Source organism: Macrotis lagotis, chromosome 5 (assembly GCF_037893015.1).
Source record: "Macrotis lagotis isolate mMagLag1 chromosome 5, bilby.v1.9.chrom.fasta, whole genome shotgun sequence".
NCBI lineage: Eukaryota > Metazoa > Chordata > Mammalia > Peramelemorphia > Peramelidae > Macrotis > Macrotis lagotis.
In genome coordinates this window covers 246,384,931-246,412,187 of record NC_133662.1, presented here as the reverse complement: position 1 = coordinate 246,412,187, position 27,257 = coordinate 246,384,931, and the positions used below count along the sequence as shown (strand labels likewise).

The 27,257-nt window shown below is 41.7% G+C and overlaps 2 protein-coding genes across 4 annotated transcripts in view; both read right to left on the bottom strand.

The window, feature by feature from the left end:
* Positions 1 to 442: 442 nt before the first annotated feature.
* UBB (ubiquitin B) lies at positions 443 to 3,937 on the bottom strand. 3 transcript variants are annotated; one of them, XM_074189281.1, is made up of 2 exons: positions 3,914 to 3,937; positions 443 to 2,197 (listed from the first exon to the last, which is right to left on the bottom strand). In XM_074189281.1, exon 2 carries the CDS (start codon positions 2,189 to 2,191, stop codon positions 590 to 592), a length of 1,602 nt encoding a protein of 533 aa, XP_074045382.1. In that variant the 5' UTR covers positions 2,192 to 2,197; positions 3,914 to 3,937; the 3' UTR covers positions 443 to 589. The 3 variants fall into 3 exon arrangements, with proteins under 3 accessions (XP_074045382.1, XP_074045381.1, XP_074045380.1); XM_074189280.1 differs by lacking the exon at positions 3,914 to 3,937 and adding an exon at positions 3,298 to 3,407; XM_074189279.1 differs by lacking the exon at positions 3,914 to 3,937 and adding an exon at positions 2,651 to 2,770.
* A 3,312-nt stretch (positions 3,938 to 7,249) lies between these two features.
* PIGL (phosphatidylinositol glycan anchor biosynthesis class L) overlaps positions 7,250 to 27,257 on the bottom strand; it is a 209,589-nt gene continuing 189,581 nt past the window's right edge. Inside the window, exons 8-9 of the transcript XR_012468831.1 lie at positions 15,203 to 15,324; positions 7,250 to 11,427 (exon numbers count right to left, since the gene is read on the bottom strand). The gene's annotated coding sequence lies outside the window, so the exon portion shown is untranslated. The remainder of the gene's footprint in view (positions 11,428 to 15,202; positions 15,325 to 27,257) is intronic.

The following is a 27,257-nucleotide window of genomic DNA, read 5'->3' as shown; positions in this document are numbered from 1 at the left end:
CCTCATTATAATCATACCTCTTCTTCTCTCGAGTTGAAGACCAAATGAGGGATGGCAAATTTGAATATAAGTGAAGTGCTATATAAATGACTATTATTATAAAGATATTGTGTAAATTTGTGGCAATTTGACAAGGAAGTTTGTCCTTTATAAATAATCCCAGGTCTTTTTTTAGGCTTTTGCAAAGCAAATGGGGTTAAAGTGGCTTGGCCAAGGCCACACAGCTAGGTAATTATTAAGTGTCTAAAACCAATTATTAAGTGTCTGAGACTGAATTCAAACCCAGGTACTCCTGATTTCCAGGGCCAGTGCTTTATCCACCATGCCACCTAGCTAACCCCATAATCCCAGTTTTAAACCCAAGAATAATCTCATGCCACTTTGACAAAATAACCCATTTGAATTTGGAAAAATTAAATATAACCAAAACAGAACTCAGAAGTCAATGTGCAACAAAAACTTTTATTAGCATTTGGCTCAACTGTTACTGAACCTGGTTAACTTCAAAACTTATTAAGACTTTAAAGAGCTATTGAGTGCAAAATGATGCTATCATTGGCAATTTATGCTTTCATAGTAAAGTCAACAATTAACAGCCACCCCTAAGACGAAGGACCAGGTGGAGAGTAGATTCCTTCTGGATGTTGTAGTCAGACAGGGTGCGGCCATCCTCCAGCTGCTTGCCCGCAAAGATCAGCCTCTGCTGGTCAGGAGGGATGCCCTCTTTGTCTTGGATTTTGGCCTTCACATTCTCGATGGTGTCACTGGGCTCCACCTCCAGGGTGATGGTCTTGCCTGTGAGGGTCTTCACGAAGATCTGCATGCCACCTCTAAGACGCAGGACCAGGTGGAGAGTGGATTCCTTCTGGATGTTGTAGTCAGACAGGGTGCGGCCATCTTCCAGCTGCTTGCCCGCAAAGATCAGCCTCTGCTGGTCAGGAGGGATGCCCTCTTTGTCTTGGATTTTGGCCTTCACATTCTCGATGGTGTCACTGGGCTCCACCTCCAGGGTGATGGTCTTGCCTGTGAGGGTCTTCACGAAGATCTGCATGCCACCTCTAAGACGCAGGACCAAGTGGAGAGTGGATTCCTTCTGGATGTTGTAGTCAGACAGGGTGCGGCCATCTTCCAGCTGCTTGCCCGCAAAGATCAGCCTCTGCTGGTCAGGAGGGATGCCCTCTTTGTCTTGGATTTTGGCCTTCACATTCTCGATGGTGTCACTGGGCTCCACCTCCAAGGTGATGGTCTTGCCTGTGAGGGTCTTCACGAAGATCTGCATGCCACCTCTAAGACGCAGGACCAAGTGGAGAGTAGATTCCTTCTGGATGTTGTAGTCAGACAGGGTGCGGCCATCTTCCAGCTGCTTGCCCGCAAAGATCAGCCTCTGCTGGTCAGGAGGGATGCCCTCTTTGTCTTGGATTTTGGCCTTCACATTCTCGATGGTGTCACTGGGCTCCACCTCCAAGGTGATGGTCTTGCCTGTGAGGGTCTTCACGAAGATCTGCATGCCACCTCTAAGACGCAGGACCAAGTGGAGAGTGGATTCCTTCTGGATGTTGTAGTCAGACAGGGTGCGGCCATCTTCCAGCTGCTTGCCCGCAAAGATCAGCCTCTGCTGGTCAGGAGGGATGCCCTCTTTGTCTTGGATTTTGGCCTTCACATTCTCGATGGTGTCACTGGGCTCCACCTCCAGGGTGATGGTCTTGCCTGTGAGGGTCTTCACGAAGATCTGCATGCCACCTCTAAGACGCAGGACCAAGTGGAGAGTGGACTCCTTCTGGATGTTGTAGTCAGACAGGGTGCGGCCATCTTCCAGCTGCTTGCCCGCAAAGATCAGCCTCTGCTGGTCAGGAGGGATGCCCTCTTTGTCTTGGATTTTGGCCTTCACATTCTCGATGGTGTCACTGGGCTCCACCTCCAGGGTGATGGTCTTGCCTGTGAGGGTCTTCACGAAGATCTGCATGCCCCCTCTAAGACGCAGGACCAGGTGGAGAGTGGATTCCTTCTGGATGTTGTAGTCAGACAGGGTGCGGCCATCTTCCAGCTGCTTGCCCGCAAAGATCAGCCTCTGCTGGTCAGGAGGGATGCCCTCTTTGTCTTGGATTTTGGCCTTCACATTCTCGATGGTGTCACTGGGCTCCACCTCCAGGGTGATGGTCTTCCCTGTCAGGGTCTTCACAAAGATCTGCATCGTTGCCTGTAATGAATAACATTATTATTATTAACAATTATTCTCAAAATTTAAGTCAGTTGGGTGGTTTCATCTCAGGTCAAATCCTACCTAGATTTGAAAACCAAAATGCCCCTACCTACCACCATACTAACTTAAATTTCTGTTTTCTTATGCCTGCATTCCTAACAATAACTGAAGTGATTAGAGAATGAGACACACAACAAGAAATTCAGCTAATCAAGGAAACCAAAACATTAGCAATTACTACAAATTCTCTCAAATTTTGTCCTTTTTGTACTAAATAACTCAAATTTCCCTTACTCTTAAGCTATTATAGCACAGAATTAATTCAATGCTCTCTAAATGGAGCATTGAGAAAAATTAAGCTTAAAAGTGAGTTAGGAGATCAGGGTTCCCCACAAGGACAAATTAGGTCTTCTCGATTCCCCCATAAACCCTCAAAAGACTTCCCTCAACCTCGTTTACTCCCATAGAGTCCGAGAGAACAGGGCGGCAGCATTAAAAACGAACACAGGCCTAACCGCACCACGCCCAGCGGGCGAGAGCCCCGGGCTCAGCTTAACGAACGTTACAAAGTTACAGTTTCCCAGCCGGCTCTCTTCCGGGTAGAAAAACTTCGTAGCCCCGCCCCCTGCGATAGTCTCGCGAGAATCCGGAAGCGTCCCTCGAGAGCTCCACTATCACGAGAGTTGCGACGCGACGCGTCCCCTTCCCCGCCGCCCCCCCCCCGGCTCCGCCGGAACGGGGTACAAGAAACTTTCTACTGCTAACTTGGTGGAACGGCCGAGGCCGATGCGGCCGCGCTCCGCGTCGACTTCCGCTTCCGGCAGGAGGGCCCTCCCGCACAGACCTGGGGGTCCTGAGCCAACAGGGGCCGAGCCCTCGGCCGTGAAGGCCCCGGCCCCCCTCCCAACCTCTCCCGTTGCCCGTGACTCAGCGCTTTTAAGCCCGAGAAGGGAAATTTCGCGCCGCCTTAACCTCAAGGTTCGGGAAGTTTCTTCGCCCGCCCTTCCCCCACCGCCGCGGCTCCCGCTGGCGCCCTGGCCGAGAAGCGCCCTCGCTAGGAAGCGCCCTGGCCGGAAGGCCCCGACCCAACCTCCTACCTCTTTCCCAAGGCGCTGAGATCCGAAAGTGCGGCGCTGTCGGAGCGGAGAACAGTGCCAGGAGTCGTTCGCTTATGCACTGCCGCGGCGCGCCGCTCGGTATTTATAGAGCGTGCGGGGACGCGTCACCTTGGCGCGCAGGCGTCGTGTGCGTGCGCGGACAAAAGTAGTCCCCCCGCCCCCTCCCTCGGAATCCAGTCCGGGGAGACGACTGGCCCCACCCGCCCCGGCGCCAGGCAGGGAGTGACGCGCGGAGACCCCACCCCTCCCCACCCCCTCCTCGTTTCTTTACAGGATCTCTGAAACTCGAAGGGCGGATGGATTCGGAACCCAGGCGCCGGCCCTTTACGGAAAACTCTGGAAGCTTCGCCACCGCTGTGGAAAGGAGGAGAAGGGGGGAGGGAGAGGGTTCGGGGGCGGCTGCTGATTGGCCAGCGCCTCGACGCGGGGCGGGGCGTACCCAGACGCCTCCCTTGTTGCTGGGGCTCTCAGAACACTGGAACGCCCGGACGGATTCCGAGGGGGCGGGGCGGGAGCGCCCCGCGGCGCATGCTCGGAGAGGCGTGGGGGGGGGGTCGACGGGCGGGGGTCTCGGGCCCCGCGGGCCCTTCCTCACCTCCGGGCGCCTCGGCTTTTAAGGAGGGGGAAACTGAGTCCGGGACAGGTGGCTCCGGGCCTGGGGCATTTTTTCAACAAGAGGGTGAACGTGCCGGCCCCGAACCCCCCAATGTCTGCTCAAACCGGGGGGTCACCAGTGAGGGCGGGGCGGCGCCACTTCTGAACCCCCTAGTGTGACGTCTGAATGAATGCAGCAGGCGCCTAATGGCTGCGGAGGCCGGCGCCAGGAGCTGGGGGAGGGGGAACCGGCCCGGCCTGGACCCGGGGCCTGCGTCACGTGGACCAGGGCTGGGGGCCCGGATGCGGGGCTGTCTGGGGGGTCCCTGCTTCTGCCACGTGTTCAGGCCCCGGCCCTTGTCTGGGGAGCCCTGGGGCCGGACCGAGCACGAAGATGATGGGACCCCGGGATCTGGGGACCCTGAGATTTGGGATCTAGGATCTGGGGACCCCGGGGTCTGGGGGCCGGGGGCCCAGCTTGCCGCTGCTCACATGTCCAGAGCCCCCTGCCCACGTACAGGCCTTGTCCAAGGTCATGACGACCCTCAGCAAGGGGACTTGGGGCTTTCCTTGTCGCCCGAGACCCTCTCCGAAGTGAGGGAAAACATGCCGATACCGAAAATCAGAGAAGGCGCTTAACCCCATGGCCCTGCAAAAACCTTAAAAATAAATAAAAAGAAAAGAAAAACAGAAAAGGAATGAGGCTTGCAACGCATTTAACCTTTCCGGATCCCGTCTCTTAGCAGAGACCTGGGCTGAGCTTTCCCCTGACCTATCAACTCTAGAACATTCCTGTTCCAGGCAGGTCCCCCAAACACACACACTGAAAAGGGTACTTGGGGTCTTTGTTGCCAGTTCGAGGTGGGACTCGAATTCCTGGCTTCTGGGAGAGGGTGAGTAAGCAGGAATGCTCCTGCCCGGCTGGAGGAATCTACCCCCTCGCAACTGCCACGCATTCCTGCTGAGTTTGTTATTTCTCTAACATTCCACTTAAAGATAAATGACAAATCTCAGAAGTCTCAAGGTTAGAAAATTACAAACAATGTCAGAGCTGAAAGGAGTTGTGTATTAGAAATAATAGCTCGTGAAAAATGCTGCAATATGAAGTTTTAAACTATTAAATGAGTGTAAATATGAGTGATTCCAGACTTCCCCTATTTAAAAAAAAATTACAGCTTAGTGTTCTTTTATTATCAAATTATTAAATCCTTAAAATTTTGAAATCCTCAATTTTTGTTAAGTTTACTCATAGCTAATTCATTTGTGATACAATACTGAAAGTGTTTTTCTGTGTTCAGAAAGGAGTCAACTGTACATGAAAGTATAATGAAACAGATTCTTTATCTTTCAAACAAAATCTCTGTTACAAATAATAGGGGAAAACAGAAGATGCAAAGAATTGATCAAGTATAAATATTGTTGTAAAAGTTTTCTTCTGACATTGCTTCTAGGAAGGAATGGAAAAAAAGTCTAATAGGTCTAGTCAACTATCCTTTAGGTAATCAGGGGAAGAGGAGTTCATTCATTATTCAGCTGTGAATCCCATTACTTGACCTTGGTATTGAAATGCTCATCTCCATCTCCCTGGCTTCCTTTCAACCTCCTCTTTGAGAAACCTTTCCAAACTGCTCTTCATTTGAGTACTTTCCCTCTCATTTCTTATTTATCCTTATAGAATTTGTTTGTACTTACTGGTTGTTTTCATTAGTTTGTGAATAAATCAACCTCTTTTTCCTTAAACATTTTCTTTTTAAGCCAGTTCTTTGAACCTAGTAAGCACTTAATACATGTTGATTGGGGTTTTTTGTTCTTTGTGTATTGGAATATTTGTGTTTGATTAGGTCCATACTAAAAAGAAAATGTTTAATGAAAAAGATTTACAAAAGAGGTAGAATTAACTTATCTATAAATAAAGGGCAAGTATTAGCCCTGCAAAAGAAACATACATTTATTACTTTTTATTACTCTTTTTGCATGTTCAAAAAGAAAAAACTTAGTTCTCTCTTCTGAGGGTGTTATTGAATGGAAAGAACTGCTTTGCTAAGTAAGAGATTATTTTTCAGCTAAATTATTTGGGTCAGCCAAACAAGATAAAAGTAGTTACTTGTCTCACTGTAGTTTAACTCAAGGCCCTTTGGCAAGCACTTGTAGTTAGGTTCATATTCAATCATTTGACCTGGAATGTGTGGTTCACAGTGAAAACTAATAAACTAGGAAATTAATAAGCTCAAAAATGGGGGCTAGGAGAAGAGGAATCTAACATAAAAATCTAATTTTCCCTGTAACTTCATCTATGGAATAGATAAAATTCCTATTCACTTATAATGTAAACTTTTCTGGTAGGGGATTTTTTAAAAAAATGAACATGTTTCTCAATGAATACAGTTTATGTAAGTTGTTAGCTAGATTCCTCTAAATGGATATAGAATTTTATAGAGTTCTTGGCTGTTAATTAACAAAGTATACAAAGTTGGGTTTTTTTTTTAAATTGTGGCTTGATCTAACATGTCTAAACACATTTTCCTATCCACTGAGTCACGCCCACTGAGTAATAGGGACTGGCTCAGATCCAGAGCTCATGACTAGTGATTTCACAAGAGTCTAGCATTTGCTAGAAACTTGGAGTCAAGTTAGAATACAGCTTCCTTGGATAATGTTTCCCAAAACTAGGTCATCTTGTAATGTGACATAGAAAACTACTTTCCAAAAGGAGGGTATTATGTGAGTCCGCATGATTATGTGGCAAAAGATGAGCTGCTTTTGTAGGTTAGGATAGGTGATGCACCTATTCAGCCCTAAGCGAAAGTTTTAGCAGCAAAATTTTTTATTTTTAAGGAACCTTATAAATGTGGTTTTGGGACCACTCTTGATTTTTAAAAACAAAAAAAGGTACAAGTATAGTTTTATCTTTTGTTCAAGTTGAAAGTTGTAACAACTTTAGGAAAGCCCAAAGCAGAAAAAAAGGACATTCATCCTCTACAGGACTATTGCATTTCCTTAGACAATGCCTTTAAAAATAATGTAATCGTGATTAATATGAAAATATGTTTAACATAGCTATGCATGTATAACCTGTAGTAGATTGATCTCTGCAAGGGGGAGGGGGCAGGTAAGGAAAGGAGAGAGTAAAATGTGAAACTCAAAACCTTACCAAAAAGGATTGCTGAAAACTATTTGCAGTTGGAAAAATAACATTTTTAAAAATAATATAATCATGATAGTAACTTTTATGCAACTTTTAGAATTTACAAAATGCTTGTTAAAAATACTTTATATATATATATATATATATATATCAACTCATTTAATTCTCAACAGGTAGACTAGGTTTTATTGTCTAAATTTTATTGAGGCTGAGACTAAATTCAAAGAAATAAGGAACTTTAAACATATAGGCTTCAAGATATGCCCAGCCAAGGCTCAGCCTTGGATCCTTCCCACCATTCCTTGCCTATATGCTTCTGAGCAAAGGTGCAGAAAAATCCACTATAAATTTATGTGACACAACTGAGCCTTTACTCAGCAATTGTACTTACTCTCCCACCCTACACAGTGGCTCTACCAAATTTTTTTTTATCAAATTGCCCAGTACTTCTCCCCTCTTCTCTCTCAGCTAAAATCCTTGCCTCATATTTTACAGGAAAAAAAAAATTAGGCCAATCTCTCTGAAACTCTTCTTCCCTCTTCCTCACATCATATAACCCAAGCGCCTTCTGCTATTATCCTCCTTCACCCCATGATGCTCTTCCCAAAGATATATAACCTTTTTACTTGTCCAAGGGATCTCACTCCCTGCTACCTCCTCTAATTGCAAGGCAATGGGGTTAAATGGTTTAAGGCCACATAGCTAGGTAATTATTAAGTGTGTGAGGTCGAATTTGAATTCAGGCCCTCCCGATTCCAGGGCCAGTGCTTTAGCCGCTGCAGCACCTAGCTGGCCTCCTCACTTGTTTTCAAGCTCTCCTTTCCTGACTCATTTCCTCCTGCCGACAAACATGCCCATGTTTCCCCCATAATGAAAAAACAAACTCATATCTCCACTATTATATCTCTCTTCTGTCCTTTGTGACTTGTGAAAAGGCCATCTACTTCCACCTTGTCTTTTCCAACTTTTCAACTCTTGGCCTAATTGACTTTTAAGTCTCAACTAAAATCTCATCTTCTATAGGAAACCTTCCCCAACCCTGCTATATTCAGTGCCTTCCCTTGATTAATCATTTCCTCTTTATCCTATATATAGTTTGATCAGTATATATTTGCTTACATGCTATCTCCTCCATTAGACTGTAACCTCCAGGCATTATCTTTTTGTCTCTTTTTGTTTCCCCATTGCTTAGCTGGGTGCCTGGCACCTAATACGCACTTAATAATTATTGATTGATTGATCAAAAAGAGATCTCTTTAAAAGGAATTCATCCTAATGATGTTATGTGATTTTTATTAGATAACTCTACGAGCTTCATTTTAAGCAGTGAGAAAGAGCTACAATAATATCTATTGACACTTTTTATTTGGTATTAAACTATGGTTTGTGATTTCCTTTACTAAGTATTTCACATTTTCCTAAATGTCCTCTTAATTTTTTTTTTGAACAGCAATAGGATTTAGCAGTAGGACTTCATGCTTGGAGGCTTGATACTTCAAGATTTAATGACAAATTTAAAACTTAAAGCAAAATTTAGCACTACACAGAATAAGCCTTATAATCAAACAATTGGTATTTTTTGTACAGATTTTTTTTATATTCTAGAAACCTTACATTTAAAAAATATGAATGTTTAAAAACTCATCTGAAACCTTTCACAATAATTATTTCTTTTGACATAGTGCTTGGCTTGAGAAAACACAATTTGTTTCTCTCTCTTTTTTTTTTTAGGTTTTTGCAAGGCAAATGAGGTTAAGTGGCTTTAGGAAGGCCACACAGCTAGGTAATTACGCCGGATTTGAACCCAGGTCCTCCTGACTCCAGGGCCGGTGCTTTATCCACTGTGCCACCTAGTCGCCCCTAGAAAACACAATTTGTTAGCCTAAAAGCTGCCTCATTTCTCTCTCTTTTCATTTCTCTCTCTCTTTTCAGGGGACTAGCCTTGCTCAAGAGAAGCATTACCAGCTACCTTAAGTTTTCTTCCTCTCCCTCCACCAGTTTGTTTAATAACAATAACAATCTTCCATTTTAATAGCATCTTTAGCATTGCCTGCTATGGAGATAACCTCCAAAATATACTTAATGTGAAGAAAATATCTTACATAATTTTTGCCAATGACTTATACTTTTGTGTAAGTTAATCATTTGTAAAAGTCCCTACTGCTATTGACTAGAAGTAAACATGCTTTGTACCAATTGCTTAGGGGTCAGGAAGTAACCCCAAACCCTGACTCATCTTTTTTTTTTAATCATTTTCCAAATCCTATTCATTTTTCCCCTCCTCTGTACACATACTATGACACCACCTTACTTCTGACCCTTCTTAGCTTTCCAGTCTCTTCCTCTCTAGTCTACTTTTCACATGACTATAACATCTATTGTTCTTGACTTAATTTAGTATCCAAATATGGTATTCCCTCTAATGCATTCATTTGGTATCCCATTGTATTTCATATAAAAATTCCTTCAGAGGGCAGGTAGGTAGCACAGTGGATAGAGCACCAGCCCCTCAGAAGTACCTGAGTTCAAATCCAGCCTCAGACACTTAATAATTGCCTAGCTGTGGGACCTTGGGCAAGCCACTTAATTCCATTGCTTTAAATAAAAAAAATTTAAAAATTCCTTCAGCCAAGGATTCAAAGTCTCTTTACAAAGGCTCCAATTTTCTTTTCCAGGAAAATTTCGCCCAATATCCCATCACATATTCTACATTTTAGCCATATTTGACTATTACTCATTTTCATATAATCTTCTCTCTGCTGATATTTTTTTTAACTTAAAGGCGTAACTCATGTCTTCAGTGAAGCCTTCACAGTTTATCCCAAGTAATTATATATCCCTCAAAAGTTTTTATATCACTTTATTTTTTATCTGTTCTTTTTCCTTTTCCTATTCTCATTATGTTGGATTGTCCTTTGTTCTTGGAGAAGAGCATGACATCCTTGGGAGAGATGGAGTTCCATGACACACACATGAGTTGGATTAAATTTAAATGAGGAAGTCCTGTGCAAAGTCCCCAGTCTCACTTTCTCCTCTGGAACCATTTGGGTCCAGTGGCCAGATATTAATCAGGATGACTAGAGATGGCCCTGGATGTTAGGTGACCAGTCCAAGGTCACACAGCCAGCTTTGAACTCAGGTGCTCCTGACTTCAGGGCTGGTGCTCCATCCACTGCACCACCTATGGCCATATCTTGCCTTCACTATTTAGTAGTGAGCATCTTGGACATACTATGTCTGTTTTTTTCAAAGTGCTTAAACATAGTTTCCTTGCCTATAGTGAACACTTTTTTGTTGTTGTTCAATCATGTCTAACTCTCTATAACCCACTTTGGAGTTTCCTTTTTTTTTTTTAAGGGGTTTTTTTGTGGCAAGGAAATGGGGTTAAATGGCTTGCCCAAGGCAACACAACTAGGTAATTATTAAGTGTCTGAGGACGGATTTGAACTCAGGTACTCCTGACTCCAGGGCTGGTGATCTATCCACTGTACCACCTAGCCACCCCTGGAATTTTCTTGGTAAAGATAATGGAGTCGGTGACCATTTCCTTCTCTAGATCATTTTACATAAATGTTTATTTAGGCCAGTGCTTTTTCTATCATTTACAAACCTCTTTTAAATTCTCTGTGCTTTTGAAAATAAGTTTGTTATTCAAAACTGAAATTTAAGTGGTTAAAAAAATTCGAAATAAATCATTTTTAAGAATGACTCGACTTATTTTCTCTTTCACAGAAATAACCTTAAATGATTGATCATTTCTCCCACTTTTAGAGAACTCTTAGCCTTTGGAGAAACTATTTTCTGCTCTGATTCCCCAAATAATATGAACATTTTGTTAGCTACTCAAAAAAGATGAATATGTAAATACTGCTAAATCTACAGTTTTCCTTTAATTTCAAGGACATATATTCCTCTGTTTTTATTCACATCACAATTTGTTTTTTGAAATTCTTCAATTTAATAAATCCCCAAATGTAAAAATTTCGTGTTTACGTCCTATTTTTCTTTAAATAAAAGAAGATTGGTAAACAGAAGAGGTTCAACCCAGGTTGCTTAACAAATTGCCTTATTTTTGTTACTCCAGTCAGATTTAGATACTTGGTTAGGCAAATTGAGAGCAGTTAGCAAAACAACCCTTTGACCTATTTCTATCGATTGGTTCTTTGGTACCCAAAAGAATTTGTTTACTTCCCTTTTTGCAGTGAATCCAACAGACATGTAGCAACACAGCCCTTGGTTTAATTCTGATCCCAACTTGCAGATTCTGTTCCAGCTGTCCTTGCATCCTCTCCTGTTGCCTATTTAGGGCCACCAAGTTGCTGTCTCCTAAACACGTAGGTCTGGTTACAGTAGTTGCTAGCAGCTGTATCCTGAACCACATACAACAGAGTACAGGGTGTTACTGAGAACCTTGAGGGAGTCCTTCAGTCTACTTATACTGAAAGTCATTTTCAGATCTTAGTTACAGATTTTTCAAAATGGGCAAAATGGTTAGAAAATGTTCTACAATTGGGCCCAGATCAACGGTCCAGCAGTTAGTCCAAATGTGTTGCATGTCCCCGTAAAGGTTTAGGAAAGCCACAATAGTTTCTTAGTGAAAATCCTAAGAACATCATATTTCCTGCCTAGAAAAACCATTCTTTAATTGAAACAGGCACAGCTAAGAAATGTGAAGTCCATTGTTTGTAGGGGTGATGAAACCTTGAATTAAGACTTTCATTACCCAAAGGTGGGCCAATTTTTATTCCCAATTCAACCCTGAATATAAAAATAGTCATGTAGGATGATACATGTAGGAATTAGAAATTATCTCTCAAACTCTAACCCACACAAAATTTTCTTCTATGAAGTTTTATAAATGTTGGATATAGTGTTGAAAGCTAACATTTCATTGTCCTTTAAAAGCAGCAGAATTAGGGTCTCTCTGCTTCTGTTTGTCCTTAATTCTAACATGGAGTTTTGTTTCACAAGGAGATAATAAAGCAAGCTAGATCTTTTGAAACTGAAAGAGAATATCCATTTCAAAAGAAATTATTCTTATTAAATACTACAAAGTACCACTCTTTAGCATTTGTTGTAGAGAAAGTGAAGTTAAAAAAAAATCTATCAACTAAAATCATTACCACACATACTTGGCTTTTTAAAAACTACAGCTAAAAACTGTCTTCAAAAATATCAGCTGACAGACAGATGGTGAGTTGGAGTAGATTAAATGTGTATGGAGTGAGTCATCTGGGGAAAATAACCAGTACAGTAAAATAACCAGAGGGATAAAAATCATAGGAAGAAATAACTTGTATAACTCTTTTCATCAGGCAATTGGAGATTCAGATTAAATACAGATTCTATGGTTTGCTTTTATAGGATAATTTCTAATCATTTCAAAAGTTTTAAGACTTTTCTACCAATTGCTATAAATTCCTTAAGGAAAAAGATCCCTCATATCTCTAAGTAGAGTCAGAAGACCTGGCCTGGAAGCTTCTCTCCTGCATAGACCTGTGACCTTGGCCAATTTTAGATCCCAGTTTTCTATACAAAACTGGACTAGATGATCTTTAAGGTACTTTCTAGTTCTATTATTTTATTTCTTTCTGGTACTAGAATGAAGAGAAATTGTACTTATTAGCTAATTAATTTTCTTTAAAAAGAAAGGTTGACCTTTGTCTTAACAAGTTATTTCTTATTCTTTCTTTATTGAATTTCCCCTTGTAATAAAAAAATTGAACAAAAACATCTGATATAAAGACCATGTTTGACTGAATACACACACACACACACACACACACACACACACACACACACACACTTTTTCAGTAGTGCTTCAGGCATGTCTGACTCTTCGAGACACCACTTGGGGTTTTCTTGGCAGCCGTACTAAAGTGGTTTGGCATTTCCTTCTTCAGCTCATTTTACAGATGAGGAAACTGAAGCAAACATGGAGAAGTCTGAGCTTGCCCGATCTTACCCTCTGAGGACTAGTGTCTGAGGCTCCAGATCCTGCCAGTCTAGTCTATTCACTATACCACTTAGTTGCGTATATGGATAGACAGATAGAGATAATAGTCTACCATTGTAGTCCCCAACCTCTCTGCTATATAGAAAGTATGTTTCATATTTCTTTCCAAGGTTTAAGGGCTAGGTTTCTTTTCTAAGACATTCCTTAAACCAGTCTGCTTGGGCTTTTGTTGATTGGCCAACAAAAGTTCCCAGTCCAAGTCTCACTTGGTCATAGTTTGGGCTATGATGGTTTCCAGTAAGTGTAAATAGCAGTTATTTCTGTTTTGGCCAGAAGACATGAGGGTCTTACCCTCCTAGAGTGATTTTCTTTTTGTTTTTTTGACTGGGTAAAAGAAATCTTTCTTTGCTGCATTTCTTCCCTATCCTTAATCACTGAATGGACATTGCCTCAGTCAAACTGAGACCTGGAAAGACATTAGCTTAAAAAGATCAAGGTCTCTCACTGCATTCAGGGCCATCACTAGTTTTTCTGATCTATATCTGGTCATTGGACTCAAATGGCTCCAGAAGAGAAAGAGAGACTGATAACTTTGCGCAGCCCTCCCTCGCTTAAATCCAATTCATTTGCAGGTCATGGAATGACCATCTTAATGTCATGGTTCTCTTAGAGAATGAAGGATAAACAACAACAACAATCTTCAGGAACTTTCCTGGGTTTTCCATTTACTTTGAATTCAACTTCCTCTTTTGGAGGGATTAGATCTTTGATTTCACTGGTATTGGGAACTTTGGTTTGGGGGAACTTCAACAGAGAAAACTCCCTACTCCAGTATAGATTAGCTCCTGTTTTGTCATTTCTTCTCCTTAGAGCCTTTGTAGCTTGGAAGCACCAGGAGATGAAGTGTTTTACCCAGAGTCATTTAACCAGCATGTGGCCAACTTAGGACTTTCTTTCATTTTCCCCTTGGAATTCTACTCATTTGGAAACATTCTATGAGGTATTTCTAGACACTAGCTAGCAAGTCCAAAAAAATATGAAACCAAAAGCATTTCTTGGGAGTTGATAGGTATTTTGGGAGAAAATAATGCTGTCATCACCAAGCTTACCACTGTTCTCCTGGATAGCTGTTTTAGTGGAAGGCATCACAAACAGGAAGCTAGACAGGAAATTCAGAAATAGACAATTCAGACAATACCAAATATTTATTCTATCCTTGGATCCCTTTGTTCATGGCTGGAAAGAAGGATGTGACTGAGCCTTCAAGGCCCAAATGAAGGGTTTCACACATGTGCTCATATGCTTCTGCAGATCTAACTAAATACTTTGTGTTCTACTCCTTTGTCAAAGTGAATGACCTCACAGCGCTTCTGGATCAGGAAAGTGATAGCTACCAAAAGCCTATTGCTGCCTTGACCAGCTGAACATTCATTATCCTTTTCACAAGTTGGAGGCATTCACCAAAGGGATCAACATTATGTACCAACACAGACTATGGAGAAGCAACAGTCCCTTAACCTAGATTCTAATGAGCACCAAATCCAATCTAGCAGATAAGAGAGAGATTGCTTTTCTGATCAACAATGAGTAATGACTAGAGGATAGGTAGGAAAAAAGACAGTGGAGATATAGCTGCCCCAGCTCCTTGGTCTCATTCCAGCCCAACTCTCCTGCTTTTTCTCATACACAACCTGCCATCTCCTATATCACCTCTATTTTTAGAATTCCGAGCTTCTCATAAAGAAATGTATTGGTGCTACCTCTTAAACAATGCCTTTCTTAATACACCTTTCTTGATATACCTTAATTGTCTTCCTCACACATACACACCTCAAATTACTATTCATGGGGTGGCTAGGTGGCACAGTGGATAGAGCACCAGCCCTGGAGTCAGGAGTACCTGGGTTCAAATCCAGTCTCAGACACTTCATAATGACCTAGTTGTGTGGCCTTGGGCAAGCCACTTAACCCTATTGACTTGCAAAAAAACCTAAAAAAAATTACTATTCACTTTATATACATATTTAATTTTAATTTAATTTAAATTTTTATTGTTGTTATTTAGTTGTTTCTGACTCTTCATGACATTTGAGATTTTCTTGGCAAAGATATTGGAATGGTTTACCCTTTCCTTCTCTAACTCATTTCATAGATGAGGAAACTGAGCTAAACAAAGTAAAGTGACTTACCCAGGATTGCACAGTTAATAAATGTCTGGGGCCAGATTTGAACTCCTACTCCAGAACTGGCCCTCTCTCTGCTGTACCACCAAGATGCCTTTGATTCCCAAATACATAGTAGAAGAGATCTCCTACACAAAGAGATGAAATGCTCAGACACTAAGGAAAAGCATAAGGGAAAATATGAGTGAGACTTTCCCTCAGAAAATGTACCATCAGAGGAAGTTAACCACATAGCACCAAGTCAATCCTCTATACTCTGGTTGAATAAGGATAACTGAAAATGGGCTCATTGGTAGATTGATCAAGAAGCATTCATTCTGGGTTCAGGGATGGCGGTATGGAGGATGCATTGCCAGCCCAAAGGGTGGCACCAGAAAATCGGCCTAGTTCACTTAAGCCAAATGATGTACTAAGCAGCAAGAGACCCCTGAAAAGCCAGTAAGAAAGGTAGTAAGAAGTGATCCCTAAGGATTCTGTATCCTGTGGGCAAGACATTGTGGAGTGAAATAACTTTCAGATGCTGTGGTACAATAAATTATTCTTAGAGCAAGAGGTAAAGGACCCATTGTGGTAAAGGAAATATTGATCAAAAAAATATGTTCTACAACTAATCTGTTCCCTCTGCATTGACCACCATATCAATAGTGAACCTCTGAGCTGGCCTTTTAACACTGACCTGACCCCCATCCCATAGACTGACTTATCCAGATGGACTTTTTAGTAAAGAACCTAGCCCCTCTGGGTCAAGGACTCAGGAAATCCTTGACCCAAGCACAATACAAGCCTCTATCAATAGACTATGGATCCCTGTCCTAGCCGGAAAAGATTAAATCTCTGAACTACTGCCCCTAGCTATCCATAATTGCCTCATCTTTGCTCTTTGAATTATACCTTTCATCTATATATTCCTCCCCTCCCAAAAGCTCAGCCTTTCCTCAGTTGAACTGGGTCTTCCTTTGGGATGTCAGCCAACTTTGGGGGAGTGTGATCCCCCAAATAAACTCACATGTTCCCATAGTCTACTGTTTATCCCCATCATCCTTTGGGAAGTCAGTCTGCTCTTAGGGAGTGTGATTCCTCAAATAAAGTTTCTTGTCCCTATTTCAGTTACAATACTTTATCACTTCTCTTTACTTTTCCTTCTGTACTATTCCTGCTACAGTCGCTGCTTTTGCTCACCTCCTATTCTCTCCCTTAGCTACTGCTAGCTACAATAATATTTAAAAAAACCTTTTTGAGAATGCCTTCTGTGGGGAGTGGGGGGAGGGAAGCAAGAATGGGGGAGGGAAATTGTAAAACTCAAAATAAATAAAATCTTTCTTTAAAAATAAAAGCAACAAAAAAACCCCACCCTTTTTGTCCCTAAACTCTTCTGGGTCAAGAGAAAATTCTTTCAGGTTCACTCAAACTCCCTGAATACTTTAGCTGGCTACATTTTTGACACCACCACATACTTGTTTTTCTAAAATACTTTGATGATTAAAATTCAATATATCTGTGTGTGTGTGTGTGTGTGTGTGTGTGTGTTTTCCAGCTCTTCATGGACCAGTTGTACAGCAAAGATATTAAAATGGTTTCTCATTTTCTTCTCCAGTTTTATGTGAGCAGAGTTTAAGTGACTTGCCCAGGGTCACACAACTAGTAAGCATCTGAGGTCAAATTTAATATCTGATCTCTGGTCTTTCTGACTCCAGTCCCAGGGCTCTATCCATTGTATGTAACTGCCCCTTTGTACTTCTAAGTAGGTTATATATTTTAAAATATTATTTTGAAGAGAACACTGGCGTTCTTGGACTAGTCCATGACACAAAAACATTAAGAACTCTTTTACATTTAGAAATTCACATTTTAGAAATCTACACAAAGTCACAGGGTTGTTTATGTCTCTTTTATGCTGAATAGTGCTTTCCATTTGTCTCCTTTTGGGTTCATATCGCACATTTACAATATTCTCTTCCCTTCTCTCCTACAGTCTTGCTGATTTGGAGATCTTTCATTCAAATCCCACTGTCCAAGTCAATCAGTAACTAAAAATAGTCTCTTTTTAAGTTGCACCAGCAGGGGAAGGTTTTTTAGGTCATTATGAATGTGCTTCTGCCATATGATACCGCAGTGTCTAAATCATGTGGAGTTCTGAGCCTTTTTTTAGCCAGAGTGCTTTGGCCTTAAAAATCAAGAAGTGTTTAGGATAAAATCTGGCAGGTTTGGAGAATGGGGTGGGGGTAACTTGAATAGGGAGAAAGTTTTGCTGGATATGCAGGTATGCTTTAGTTTACCAAAAAAAATTGGGATAGAAGTAATTATTTAACAGAATTTATCAAAGCAGGTCCAAGTTCAAAATATACATCTATTGCAATATTCTTCCACCTAAACAATCCCAAAGTCTAAGACTGTGGCCTCATAATTTTCAGTTCCCAAAATCACGGTTGTTATGGACAGTTATATAAGGTAGTAATAAATTACATTTGTATTTGAGTCTACACTCAAGTTTCAGAAGGACCACAAAAACTCTCTCTTTGTGTCAGCTTATCCTTCATTTTTTTTTATTAAGGTAATGGGTTAAGTGACTTGCCCAAGGTCACACAGCTAGGTAATTATTAAATATCTGAGGCCAGATTTGAAAACTCAGGTCCTCCTGACCCCAGGGCTGGCCGTTGCACTACCTAGCTGCCCTTCTATCCTTCATTCTTGAAGAAGTCCATAATATGAAGGAGGTGACGTCATGACTTGCAAGTGAATTGGATTTTAGTGAGGCTGAGCTGTACAAAGTCACCAGATTCAGTGGGAGACCTTGGTCTTTCTAAGCTAAGATCTTTTCCAGGTTTCAGTTTGACTGAGGCAATGCTCATTCAGTGATTAAGGCTAGGTAAGGAAAGAGGCAAAGAATGGCCCTTGACTTGGTCAAAAACACAAAAACAAAATCTTTTGAGGAGAGAATCCATCTCAAAGAGAGGACTTTGCTTTGAATTCTCTTGTGATATTACTCCATTTTTGGTTTTACTTTGCAGATTGGCTCTGCTAAACTCTGACAATGGTTTCCTTATTTTATTTTTTTTTAGGTTTTTTGCAAGGCAAATGGGGTTAAAGTGACTTGCCCAAGGCCACACAGCTAGTGTCTGAGACAGGATTTGAACCCAGGTATTCCTGACTCCAGGGCTGGGGCTTTATCCATGACACCACCTAGCCACCCCTAATGGTTTCTTTATTACTAAGAAATCTATTCTTTAAGAACTAAGTAGGTTTTAAACTTCTAGGAGTAGGCACACTTTCCCTAAAAAAAAAAAAGTCTTTGTGAATGATCTGTAAACCACTCAACTGAGACTTCTCACATATATATTTCAGTGTCCTTGGTAGAGGAGAACACTTTGAAACAGATTTGAAACACAAAGGGAAACCAGTTACCTTCTTTCAAATTCAAATGTTTATTTTCTGCAAAGTAGCAATTTTCAGTGAAATGAGGAAGGCAAGAAAGGAACTAAATAAATCTTGTTTGTTTTTTGCAAGGCAATGTGATTAAGTGACATGCTCAAGGTCATATAGCTAGGTAGTAAGTGTCTGAAATCAGATTTGAACTTAAGTCCTCCTGTCTCCAGGGCCAGTGCTCTGCACCATCTAACTGCCCCAATAAATCTTTTTCAAGAGGAAAAAAAATAAGAAAATTGAATTCTTAATCCTAGAGCTGGGTTTTATATACAACCAAATAATATCATTTATATATAAATCACATAACTATATTTTATGTAAATATATATTTATATATATAAATCATAATATATATTATATATATATCAAAATCATATCATTTCCTTTTTTGTTCTTTGTACTTTCTTTTCTGAATTTAACACTAAGATGAAAACTTCCAAATATGCAGTACAACAGAATAAAGAGGATTAAATCTCTATCATGTACAGCTCACTTTTCTTTTTAGGTATATTTCATATGTATAGTTAAATAAGGTCCATATGTGAGGAATTGTTTGGAACTGATTATCTCCTATAAAGACTTCCTCACCCTCCTCTTAGAGGTGACTGTGTACTGGCATTAAAATGAAGAGTGTATCTCTGAATTGGAAGGGTCCTCAAAGGCAATGAAGCTTGAAGGGGAAGAACCTAGCTTGGTAAGTGGATGGAATTAGGAGCCACAAAGAATTGGTTTCAAAGCCTTACTCTGACTATGAGCTACTTGTGTGACCCTGGGTGAGTGACTTTAATCTCTCAGAGTCTGATTTTGCTCACCTGTAAAATGAGCCTAGTAAGACCTCCCCCCCAGTTATTGTGACTTTCTGATGAGATAACCCCAGTAACCCCAGGTTTTCCTAGGGTATCTCGTTGAAAAATGCTATGAGGCCACTTTGACCCTTTGCTCTGAGGCCAGATAGAACAGGTTATGTGAAAAACTCTTCAAATACTTGAAGTCATATCTTGCCCAGGTGAATCATTCCAAGTTCTCCTCCTTAAATACCAGGTCATCACCTTCCTTAGCTCCTCAGGAATGGTAGTCACTCCTTGGACCTCACTAAGATACCTCCAAGATCTCCAACTATGAGTTTCTCTTCTCTGATCACAATTGTTTGCCCTTTTTTCCCCCCTCCTATCTTACTTCTAAGTTTGTTCTTTATCCTCACCATCATTTCCAGTCACTCCTTCTCTCCCTGGTCACCCCATCTATTACACCCAACCTATCAAAGGCCACCTTTCCCACCAGCACCAGGGACCAGATTCCAATTGCTTTCATTTCCCTCTCTGCCCCCTAGCCTGCTAACTGGAAGAAGTTTGGACATTGAACCGAGGGCCCACACAGGTTCATGCTTTCATCATTTGATTCATCCTTAATTGACCCCTTACACAAGCCTGTTCTTCCCTAGTGTCCTCAAGTTTCTCTCCACAAATGATTTTACCTTCCACTGACTGAGATCATGGAACAAAGACGTTCTTGGAAGGAATCGGAGATCAAGATTAGAGCCATGCTGTGGGGAGCTCCAGCCTGGCTCATTGTCCCCTGACTCGTGCACTTGGATGTTCCCTCTCCCTTGCCTCCAGAACCTTCCAGTCTACCAGCCCCTTCCCTGGTGCTGACAGCTCATCCGGGCCTCCCCATCCTCTCAGACATCCTTGCCAGCTGTCTGTCTCCTCCTGCCCCTGCCCACTGGTCATGCCCCCCGGCCTCCTCTCCCTGGACCTTCCTCCCAGACATGCGTTCTTCCTTTGGCCTCTCTGATCCTCTTCTTTCCTGCTGCCTCTATGTCAACAATCCCTTCTCAGATCTTTTACTGGACCAGAGTCTAGTTAGCACTTCCAAGTCATTGATATCACCCAGGTCACTGCTCTCATCAGCTACTCTCATTTCATGAGCTTGGTTCTTTTCATGAAATCAATTGTTTTTGTTCAGTCATTTTTTCAGTCATGTCCAGTTCTTGGTGACTCCTTTTGGGGTTTTCTTGGCAGAAATAGCAAAGTGCTTTGCCATTTCCTTCTCTGGCTCATTTTACAGATGAGGAAACTGAGGTCAACAGGGTGAAGTGACTTGCCTAGGGTCTCTCATCTAGTGTCTTGAGGGCAGATTTGTATTCAGATGAGTCTTCTTGATTCTGGGTCAGGGCTATGCACACGGTGGTGCCCTTAGCAGACCCATTTTATTCCTGTGCAGATGACTTTTAGATTTCTATTTTCAGCCCACATCTCTGTGTGATGGCCATTTCTACAGCTCCCTCCTCCAGACAGACCACTACCGGTGGTCTCCCTGGCCCCACTAACTCTGTTTATAATCTTTCTCTGCTACCCCTGGACATCCTACCAAGATAGTCTGAGTCCCCCTCTCCTCAATCCACCAAACCTCACTGATACTGCTTAGACATTCTTCCTGTGCTTCCCCTCCTTTCCACTTCAGACTCCATCACTCCCACCTGAACCATCCTCATGCTTCCTAGCTGCTCTCTCTGTTCTCGGACTTGTCATCTTCCTCAGACCCAACCCTGACTGCGCCTCTCCTCTGCCCACAAACATTCCAAGCCCCCTTGTCACTCTGTCACCTCCTTGGTCTGGGCCTAGGGCTGAGCCCAGCTTCCTAGGCCACTGCCCTCACCTTTCCTCATTGCTGTGCTCCCTGCTCCACCCGGATGATATCACTGCTTATACCTGCATCTCCACCTGGGCTCTCCCTCTGGGCCTCCTGCAGATTGTCTCTTGGGCTAGGCTCCTCCTGCTTCTCAGAATCCTTCTCTGGCTTCAGTTTAAGTCATTCCTTCTTTCCAGAAAGCCTTCTAGGACTTCTTCAATCAAAAGGGATTTCTGCTGCCTCCAATTTTCCTAGAATACTTTGCCTGGAACTTATCTTTGTCTCCATCATAACCTACCTCATAGTATGCTTATCTGTGCATGTTCATCTCTTCCCTAGAAAAATGAAAATCTCTTGATGGAGGGGACTGTCATCTATGTACCTAATGCTTAGCAGAGTTCTTTTAATAGTAGTGGATCTCAGCTCTATATAAGCTTAATGCATGCCATTGAGGGAACCACACCGACTCCATCTAGTGACTGGATTCAGGATCTAGCCTGCTTTCCGCTCCATTATGGGTCTGATCCAAATTATATCCCATGAGAAAACTTTATTCAAGTATGGGGATTGTGAGAAAACTTTATTGCATTGTTTGAACCAATCCTTCATGACTGGGAAGCTGGACCACTTGCCTGTTGTTTAGAGACCCTTATCTAAGAACAGAGGTTCTGTTGTTCAAAAACCCAGGCAGATCAGAAGATAATACATCTCAATACAATTATACATCCCAACATAATTATACATCTCCAGCAACTCACATGTGATTTGAAAACTGGACCTATACCAATCTATCACTTACTGTTTTCTAGTTCTTTGGATTGAATACCAACATTTGGGTTAGGAGGGAGAGTGGGATACCTCTTTTTCTAATTTCAGGGAATGGCACCTCTTTGCTTTCCCCTTCCCAACTCAGAATCTTTCTTCCAATTATAAATCAGATTTCCTAATCTTGTATCCTGGTTTATATCCTGTTTTTTTTCCTGATGCCTAAAAATCTTTTATCCCCCTTTATTTGGGGTCCATTGCCAGGCTGAGGAGGCCTGGTCTTGATTTTTTAGGCAGTTGCTTTCCATTTTTTAATAAATCAATATGCTTGGAAGCTTGAGCCTTTCCTCAATTTTTTCAGATTTCACTCATCATAATTCCCAGGTTGTGCCAAGAGAGACTCACATCTCTCATGGCCATGCAGACACCTCTAACACTCTGACTTACCCACTGTAATCTGCCCTCATCCTGGCGGGTCTAGATTCTCAGAGAACTAGCACCACACCATTACATTCAAACACCTTTGGGATCCTAAGGATCACACTTTTTTTGTTTTTAGTTTTTGCAAGGCAATGAGGTCAAGTGGCTTGCCCAAGGCCACATAGCTAGGTCATTGCTAAGTGTCTGAGGCCAGATTTGAACCCAGGTCCTTCTGACTCCAGGGTCGGTGCTCTATCCACTGCACCACCTAGCTGTCCCAGGATCACACTTTTGTTCCAGAATATAGTTTCCCTATTCAACACCTAGCTCCCTACTAATGTCCTTTCATTTATACAAACCAACCAATCAGTGCTGATGCTCTTAGATCTTAAATCTAAACATGGATTAACAATAAAATAAAGACTATAATAACAATTCATCGGGGCTTATATAAATAAAATATTATAATAATAAATGTATCCCAAAATGTATCCCAGTATACATATAGAACTGGGTCATCCCATTGAGCTAATGCATTCATCATCTGTGGGCATACCTTTATAGAAATCTGGCACAAACACTCACTTAGTAAAGAAAACCCACATGTTCAGAATAATTCACAACTCTGCAACTATAAACTTCAGTATTATGTAGCTCCTATTTCAGGAGCTATTCATAAAAGTTCTTTGATGAACATAGCTTCTGCACCGAACAGATGCTTCTACTGCTAAGCTAAGTTGATCTGTGCCGGGCTTGATTAACACATCGCGATGACAAGTCTCAGCCAAACTAGTCAATCTGCTCAGTGAAATTTCCGATTTTTTATTTCCAAGCTGTTCCTCAGCTCAGATGAGTTTATTCCTCTGGGCAACAAGTGACAGGGCAAGGAGAGAGTTATGGTCTGTCTTTCACAGTTCTGAAATCTGACTTATTACCTCTTTCATTCTGAGTGCAGGTTCTGGATCATCTTGGAGAATGACTTCACCTGAGTTTGAGGATAGCAGCCAAACTGGCATCTAGGATCAGATTTAGACATCTAGAGATATACATTTGTCTCGTGATCATTCAACAATTCTGGTCTTCTGGTGTTAAACTAGAGTTTTCCAATTTGTCAATTCTTCACATACACAGCACTAAGACACACTGAGTTTTTCATTCATCCAATATTCCGCAGCTTGCCACATTCAAAATGAACAACTGCTATTTCAGAATTCTGAGTCTCATAGGATCTTCACGCTCAGGCAAGGGAACTGCCAAGGGTCACCTCTTTCCAGGAGGGAAAATTGTCCTACCAATTAGAACAGCCCCAGACTGGAGTGGCTGTCTTGCTTAGTAGTGAAGTCTTTGAACAGAAACCATATAAGCACTTGTCAGAGGTGCTCCAGAAGAGGATCTCGTTCAAATTGAGGTTGATGTCCCCTCTGACTTGGAGATTCTGTGATTCTGTAATTCTGAACCCCTCCTGTTTTCTATGGGCAGGAGGTGGTGCAGTGGATAGAGCATCGGCCTTGGAGTCAGGAGGATGAGAGTTCGAATCTTACCTCAGAAACTTGACATTTACTATGTGATCTTGGGCAGGTCACTTAACCCTGATTGCCTCACATCCAGGGTTCTTTCCAGTCTTTTTATTCACATCTGGCTACTGGACCAAGATGGCTATGGAGGAGACACCTCAAAGTGGTGTCTGGAATACTCTCCTCCCTCGGATCTGCCTCTTAGTTTCCTGGTGACATAGCACAATTACCCCCTCATTCAAATCCAATTCATGTGCTTGCCACGGCATCACCTTCCTTGCTTGGTAATGTGGTCTTTGAGAACGAAAGACAAACATCATCATTATCATTTTCTATTTTTTTCCTCCATCTTCCTTGTCTATATATCCTTTCCACATTGTCTTGAATGCTTAGAACAAACTCTCCTTCTTTATTTCCCCAATCTTCCTTGAAAACAGATATCTTTCATGCAAACCAACCCTAAACCATGATGGTATTCCTGAGAGTCATGAATCATCAATGCTGTCATATCCTCTTGGTCTCTATGGTATCACAACTTGTATTCTCCCAAAATAATTCACATGGTTTGTCCCTGTCTGTGCTGGGTCTGCTGAACTGAAGTGATATATTCACTGGGAATGAATTTCACTGCTTCTTCCATGTGCTCTTGTCATTGATTGTCGGAGATGCCAACACAATTGCTAACAAGAACACTAAAAACCTGGTGATATTTTCCTATTGCCTTCCCAGTCATTTGTCTCAGGGTTGGGGTTGATTAGGCTTGGGTGGTAGGATAGCACCTTGGAATTCATTCATTCAGCAAGTATTAAGTGACTGCTGTGTGCCAGAGCCCAGGCTGGCTATTAGTTGGAGTTCTTAAATTTAATCTACTTCTTCAGAGCAAATCAGAATTCTAGTTCAATCTTCTTTGCTTCTAGTGTCTGTTCTGCATTACACTGACTATAAGACCTTGAACAAGTCATATAACAACCATTTTCTCACCTGAAAAATGAGGGCTATCATTAGAACCATATTACTCCAACTGATATTGAACACATAGTTTTTATTTTATTTTATTTTATTTTTTAGGTTTTTGCAAGGCAATGGTGCTCTATCCACTGTGCCACCTAGCCGCCCCCAAACACATAGCTTTTAAAAATATTGTCTGTGGGGGCGGCTAGGTGGTGTAGTGGATAAAGCACCAGCCCTGGAGTCAGGAGTACCTGGGTTCAAATCCTGTCTCAGACACTTAATAATGACCTAGCTGTGTGGCCTTGGGCAAGCCACTTAACCCCATTTGCCTTGCAAAAAAAAAACCTAAAAAAAAATTGTCTGTACTCCCAAATCTGATCTAGGAACCAGAGAATATGGAATGTCCTTGAGGCAAAGGAAGGTTAAGGAAATTTTGGAATAAAATAGAATAAGACATTTTCATATCCCTTGAGTTGACATGTATAAGTGTTATTGAGATATTTGTTGTTTAGCCAATGAGTTGTGGCTGGCTCTTCTGGATCCCATTTGGGGTTTTCTTGGCAATGATATTGGACTAGTTTGCCATTTCCTTCTCCAACTCATTTGACAGATGAGGAAACTAAGGCCAACAGGGTGAAGTGACTTATCCAGGGTCACACAGCAGGTTAAGTGTCTAAGGCCAGATTTGCACTGAGGAAAATGAGTCTTGCTGACTCCAGGCCCAATGTTTATTCACTGTACCACCAAAGTTGCCCTATTAATGCATATATATATATTATATATATATATATATATATATATATAATATTGAATTTTTAAAGAAAAATATAATAAAATTTTCTCAGAAAAATCACATTATGTAGGATTCCATGGAACATAGTTGAGGAAATATGTTAGACTAGATGTTCTTTAAAGACTCTCTGTAACTCTAAGATATGATCAATGATTCTTCCTAAATCTAAAGGTGAAGGAGGGGAGGAAAGAAGGAACAAAGGTCATCCTGAACCCAGTCTCTGTTTTGTTTGCTCTTCTATTTTTATCTGAGTCCAGGAAGGAAGGTCCAGGAGCATGAGGAAGAACTTAACCATCCATGGGAAAATCTCTCTGATCTAGACCTTGCCCTTAATCTCCTGGGTCTCATGGGTGAATACTTCATCCCACCTCCACATACAAAGCAGTATGACCCTGGTCAGGTCACTTTACCTGCAATGATATTGGACTTTGAAGAGTCTAATCTCCTACCTTCCTCAAATGAACTTGCTGTTCCTCACATTTCACCCTATCTACCTGTCTTTTTGATGCCTTATGACATCTTAAAGTGGCGTTTGGAATACTCTCCTCCCTCAGATCTGCCTCTCAATTCCTGGGCAACCTTGGACTCATCTCAGACCCCACCTTCTACAGGAAGCTTTGTTTGGTCTTCCTTCTCCTTACCCCCTCATTCCATCCTCTTAGTGACTGTAGCCTCTCCTCTAGATCATATTTCTTTTAGGTCTCTTATTTGAATATGGTCTTCCCCATTAGAATATGAATTCCTTTAGGACAAGAACTGGTTTTGCCTTTCTATAAATCACCAGCACATAGCACCTGTAAGCACCTCATAAATATTTATTGACTACTGAGGTAACCTTTGCACATGCTAGAACCTGTCATCTAGAAGGGACTTTGTTTCTAATGGCCAGTACTTATGATTAAGACTGAAATATTCCTAGAGTGAAGATGTAGACACCATCTTCGTTTCAAGTAAACTCCTGGGGAATGTCCACCTCTTTTTGTTTTAACACTTAACCATTCACACTCATGGTCTGTAATTCCATCTTCTGAGCTGATCTACCCACTAACCAGAAGCGTCCAGTTCAAAGGACTGATAAAATTATTTATCAGTTATTTATCCCTACTGTAAATTAATATATTTCTGTTATAGTTTATAAATCATTCTCTTGTATATTTAGTTGGAACAGGTGTTTGGCCAGAGTTGTCACTTCCTGGTTAAGCTAATAAAGTTTCTGAGAACCAGTTGCTTGACTCATAGTGACTTGAGCAATAGGCAGACATTCCTTTTACTATTGTTTATTCAATGACTGTTTCCTACTCCAGTTCATTTGACAGATGAGGAAACTGAAGCAGAGGATGATGTGACCCACCCAGTGTCATACAGCTACTCAGTTTCTGAGTGGGGATCTGAACGTGGGTTTGCCTGACAGTAGACCAGCCCAGGACTTTATCCACTAGGCAATCTGTTAAGACTCCCCTGAAGCAATCGGCTGCTTGGTCTCAGTCATTCATCCAGCCCTGTCCTGCTTCACTCAGGTCTTGCCTGGATTCAACCCTCTCCAGTCCTCCCCCTTCCACCTCTT